A 5,537-nucleotide genomic window follows, 5' to 3' on the forward strand; every position below is an offset into this window, starting at 1 on the left:
GCTGTGAGAACCACGTATCTCTAAAAAAGGTGAACTTTCATGAGCTCAGAACAACAGCCCTGTTTTGAGCTTTGTGACGATGCATTGTCCAGCTGATCCTATATGGCTTTTAATAGTTTATTTAGCTTAAGAAGTAGAAAGATTTCACAACCCACGAAATAAAATTTATGGTTTTCACTGGACATAAAAGGGTATGAAAAATTGCAATCTGAAAAGTAACTAAAGCTGTCAGATGAATGCAGTTGAGTAAAAAGTATATTTACTTCTGAGATGTAGTGGAGAAGAAGTGTAAGCAAGCAAGGATAATTGAATTGAATTGAATAATTGGAAGTCGAACTCAATGGGAATTTCCTGTCTCCAGGAGATCAATAGGGGGCGCTGTGGGATAAAAATGTTAGCCGATCGGCCAATTATCACAAAGGAACAACGGATGTCGTCACCTTCTGTCCAATCACAGCTGTCGTTGTTGGAAGGCCGTTTATTGACAAGGGGAGAAGGTGACTCCTCTACCCAGCAGGGCAATATCTCGTACAAATCTTAACAAATAACAAAAAAAAACAAAAATAAGACAGAGCGACCATGTCTTCTTTTGGAAGGGCGTTGGGAGTCCTTCGGACAGGAACTCGGCTCCTCAGACGCGGTACACAAAGGATAACGACCAGAAAGTAAGTAACGTTACTGTTCAACTAGCATCTAACGTTAGCTAACAACTTGCTAACACCGGGAAATTAATTTAAGGCAACTCAGAACACTATCTTAAATGTTAGTCTGTATTCCACATTATGTAATATTGATTTTAAGTGTGTGTTTTTCAATGTTCCAGGGCCAGCGGAGGGCCGCACATTGAGCCACAGTACAGGCAATATCCCCAGATAACGAAGAAACAGAAATTCGAATCCGAGCTCATCAGCGGTGTCATGTGGTTCTGGATCCTTTGGCACTGCTGGCACGACCCTGATGCAGTCCTGGTGAGTAAACCTGCTGTAGTAAACTATCCAGCGCCGTTTGCACTGAGCATGACACTCTGCAGGTAGATAGTAACCGTGTACACACATACTCAAGTACAATTTTGAGGTAATTTACTTAATGTTATGCTAATTTATACTTTTACTCCTCTACAATTCAGAGGAAAATAATAGTTTATTGTAAAAAAATAAATAAATATAAGCCGCTCATTTACCAGCAGCAACATTAAAGTAATGTACACATTAATGCATCCTTAACTATAATTCAGTAATATAACGTACATCATTCTGAAATTGACCATTAGGCATAATGAGTACTTTCACTTTAATTTTTTTTAAGATCCATTTTTTAATTTTATTTTTTCATTTTAAACAACAGAACAGACAGACACACTTGAAAAAGAACAACCCCCCTCTCCCACCCTCCGCGGTCTCGAGGACAGTACTTTAACTTTTAAGTAATATTTTGAATTCAGAAAGTTGCTAGCCTAAACAAATAAAATAAATACCAGTATTACGAAGCTTGTTATAAACTGGCACTGTTAACTCTGGGGTTTCCAATCTGGCGACGAGTAGGTCATCCATGTGAAAGAAGCAGAGTTGTTCATTTCAAACGACATCCTCTGAACCATTAATGAATTACTTAATATGAAATAAGATGAAGGTGACAAACCTGCAGGAAAGCTTGGTTATAGCGACAGCAAAAAGTGATCAGGATCAATGTTGATTCTGCTACCAAAGCAGAGAGGAGAAGAAAAGTAGTTAATGTCTGATACGGTCTATCGGACTGGCATGTTGCATTCATAATAATGGGAGCTAAAGGAAGAGAAAACGGGATATACTCTTGTATTATCAGTTATCATCACATCTTATATCACTGCAGCTCAGAATATTATCCTGAGCTTCAGTGATAGAATAATGTGAAAGCCTTGACACTGTCAGGTATCCTGTCAGGAATGACACAATCTCTGCTCAATTAAAATGCAGCTATAATATGTATTTAGTGTGGTACACTATCCCCCATTTGTAAGAAGCAACAGAGTAGAAATGGAAAGCCTTGAACAGCAAAATCATTCTACTTACCTGCCACTTTATTGTAAAGTCAGTGCTTTTGTCCATGTCAGGATCCTGTAGGAATCATAACTCCGATTTGAGTGAGCCGCTTGGTCAGTTTTCGGGCTGTTGACACGTTGATCTGATACTCTGTAAGCCCACCCAACTGACTATCAGTCAAGGGGTAGCAGCAAAAATTAGGCTGTCTATATTTGTAATGTGTGCACTGTTACTAGTTGCGTTTATCTACAGTTTGCTTTACTGTACAAACCTGACAGGAACATAATCTATTTACTAAAAATGGGAATGTTAAATCAAGGTTCTTCCGTCTTCTGTAGGGTCACTTCCCCTGGCCGGATGCTTCTGCATGGACAGATGAGGAGCTTGGAATCCCAGCAGATGACGAGGAATAAGGTCATTTCTTTCTTTCCTTTGCTTAAATGAACACTGGTATGCTATCCACTCAGAAAAAAACATTTTCACTTCTAAGTAATTCATATTTTCAAGGTTTGTTCACATCTCTTTGTTTTAATATTTATATATGTTGATTTGGTTTATAGTTTGTCGATTTTCTTGTATGTAGGGCTGGGCAATAAATCAACATCAATATAAGCCTAGATATCGTCTTAAATTTTGGATATTGTGATATGACACAAGTGTTGTCTTTTCCCGGTTTTAACCCACTTAGTCATTATATACACATTACTGACGATTATTCATCTAAAATCTAATAGTAAAAATATTTTGTGAATGCACCAATTGTCAACCCTAGAATATCAGCAATATAGACTTTGATGTATTTTTGTACTTTTTTTTTTTTCTTTTTTTCAGTTGTATGGTCTTAAATATTGTAGTTACTGTCATCTTTTCTTAATTGTTGCAAATAGTTTGTTAAAAATAAACAACATTGTTAATCTAAAAAAAAAAAACACATTTATATACAAGCCTGTGTTGGTTTAGCTCTGATTAGATGAGGAACTAAAAATGCAGATTTGCATCCAATTGTATACATGAATATGACTCATGTCAAAAATTGAGAATTGGCACTTAAATATTGGCAAGATGTCTCCTTATAGTGATGTGTATGCAGAGGAAATGCATACAGTGAAAGGCAGCGACATATTGCAAAAGACAATAATTAGAAAACTGCCATTTATATTCAAATGTTGGAAATGATTTCCTTTCATTTGTTTTAAATTCAAAAATGTTGTATTTTAGCAGAATACTGAAAGCAGAAGTGCAGAACTGAGTACTAATGATTAAAATAATATTAACGTGATATTCAATGCTATCGCATATTTTCCTAGTATCGCGCATCCCTATTTTCTTTACACCTTGCCTTTTTATGCATCTCTTTTCTTAATTGTGTGTCAAATGCTATAGCACCTGATATTAGTCTTTAAATATGCTTTTTGGTAGGAATGCTAGTTTTTCTTTAAGATTCTCATAATTTATTAATCCGTAAAATTGACCGCTAACACATTGCCCTGATTAGTTTATGCCATGTATGTTGTCAGAGTGGCCTCTTGTCTAAACTCGGTCGGTGACAATTTTGACTCTTAATCTGATAATTGCAGTCTGATCGCAGGAGATACTTAGGCCCTGTTTACACGTACATGGTTATTTTGAAAAATGTTCCCTTTTTTTGGGCCCTTCGTTTACACACAAACGGAGAATTTGCCTCTGAAAACAAGTCTTTCTAAAGCCTCCGGCCAGAGTGGAGATTTTGGAAAACTTAATTTGCATGTAAACTGAGACAACCGGAGGTTTAGGCAGCAGAGGAAGTGATTGTTGCTATTTTCAGGATTCTGATTGGCTAACGTGGTCTTGAGCTTCTTGTTACACTGCCACCTACAGGTTTGGCATGTATGTTTGGCATATACATGGGTTCCTGTAAACGAACACTTTTCTGAAAACTGACAGCTGTGCACAATGTTATTTTTGAAAACTGAGGTTGAGATGTCAGTTTATAAAAATAGCTGGCCACGTGTAAACGTAGCATTAGTTTCCAGTTTATTAGGTACAGCTAGCTAAAACTAAGTCCTGCAACAAATCCTACCTTCATGAAGGTCATAATGTTAAGGAGACTGTTTGTTTATTTTGGAGATGGATAGGTGGTGCTATTATTTTGTCCATCCCATTTTGTCAACTCTTTAAAATGCAATGTAGTTTACTACAACACTCTGCATCATCCAAAATTTAAATCGAAAGTTAAATCAACATCACAAATTTCAACAAAAAACCTAATCTTACCTTTTGCAAAGGTAGAAGTTGTTGCAGGACTGTTGTATTAGACTGCATAGAGGTACCCAACATCCTGCCAACTGAGTGAATTTGTTTTTGTCCACTGTTGTAAACTTTTTTTTTTTTTTTTTTGTAGATCACCATGAGGGTTCAAGCTGCTGATCAAGTCTTTGTGGAAATCTTCAGGATATTCTGAAAGTCAGTGTTGTACATAGACTAATAAAATTCTTTAAATATTCTAAAAATGTTGCATTCTTATGTAAAACTACGGTTTAACGTCACAATTTTACAGCGTGTTTGGGCTTGACAAAAAGACAAGCATGCTATTTCATTAGTTTTATTTACACGCACATTTTTAAATGCAGAAACAAAATGCAACGCATTAACAGTGTCACAGTTAGCCAGTGTTTGTAAATTTTAAATCATAAGCCATTTAAATCTGGGGAAAAAAAACAATGCAAGAACCAACACACATAACAAATGCCAAGAGAGCTGCATATAAAAAGCAAAAAGGGACCGATTCTGTACAATGAATACTACAGCTTATAACAAACCCTGCCTGCGGGCCAGCTCGTGTTTTCAATGACTTGACATGCAAAGAGTTCAAAGGTTTAAAGTGTAGTGTAAGAAAGAGGAAATCAGTCTGGCAATGAGAATAGAACACTAATTATCAGTTCATCAGGGCTGAATGATTGATCAGTCACTCGCAGGTCACGTGCACTACAAGTCAACCTGAGCAAAGCTTTCAAAGTCTCACGCTGTTCAAAGAGTGGTCTTAAAGCTACTTGGCAACAGTTAGCCTGGTTGTAATGTCTTAAGTCAACTGTTGACTTAAAGTGCTCATATTATGCTTTTTGGCTTTTCCCCTTTCCTCTGGGTTATATATCTTTTTTGTGCATGTAATAGGTTTACAAAGTAAAAAAGCCCAAAGTCCACCCCAAAGCGACTTATCTCCAACAGGAAACACTATTCACAAACTGCTCTGCCAGCCTTTACTTTCGTGACGAACGTGCGTCACTTTTAACGCATTATAATGCTCGCCTAGCTGCTAGCGTGACACGCCCTCATTCTGCTTCTGACTGGCTAGTAGTCCTTACCTAGGTACTGCGCATGTGCGATTCCCAACAAAGATGGAGCAGAAGAGCGATGCCTCACTCTGTAGCTAAAAACAAGAGAGCTCAACACACAGGGTGAAAAGAGGAGCTGCAGCAATGTGCAGTACAACAAAAATATGGTGTTTTTTTGAAAGTTAAACCATGTAAACCTATTCTGATA

At 37.2% G+C, this 5,537-nt stretch overlaps 1 protein-coding gene across 1 annotated transcript; it reads left to right on the plus strand.

Annotated features, from left to right (window-relative positions):
• Positions 1–404: 404 nt before the first annotated feature.
• Positions 405–4,507, plus strand: ndufb2 (NADH:ubiquinone oxidoreductase subunit B2). Its single transcript, XM_028571389.1, has 4 exons — positions 405–665; positions 824–968; positions 2,357–2,432; positions 4,399–4,507. Exons 1-3 carry the CDS (start codon positions 580–582, stop codon positions 2,429–2,431), a joined length of 306 nt encoding a protein of 101 aa, XP_028427190.1. The 5' UTR covers positions 405–579; the 3' UTR covers position 2,432; positions 4,399–4,507.
• The last annotated feature ends 1,030 nt before the right edge of the window (positions 4,508–5,537 follow it).

The sequence above is a fragment of the Perca flavescens genome, chromosome 23 (genome assembly GCF_004354835.1).
Source record: "Perca flavescens isolate YP-PL-M2 chromosome 23, PFLA_1.0, whole genome shotgun sequence".
NCBI classification, from domain to species: Eukaryota; Metazoa; Chordata; class Actinopteri; order Perciformes; family Percidae; genus Perca; species Perca flavescens.

What these genes read in the sequence shown, in the direction of transcription:
- ndufb2 (XM_028571389.1), top strand. Translation starts at nt 580, where the DNA reads ATGTCTTCTTTTGGAAGGGCGTTGGGAGTCCTTCGGACAGGAACTCGG. An exon ending in CAAAGGATAACGACCAGAAA is followed by an intron (nt 666 to 823) that starts GTAAGTAACGTT and finishes TCAATGTTCCAG; the next exon opens with GGCCAGCGGAGGGCCGCACA. An exon ending in ACGACCCTGATGCAGTCCTG is followed by an intron (nt 969 to 2,356) that starts GTGAGTAAACCT and finishes CGTCTTCTGTAG; the next exon opens with GGTCACTTCCCCTGGCCGGA.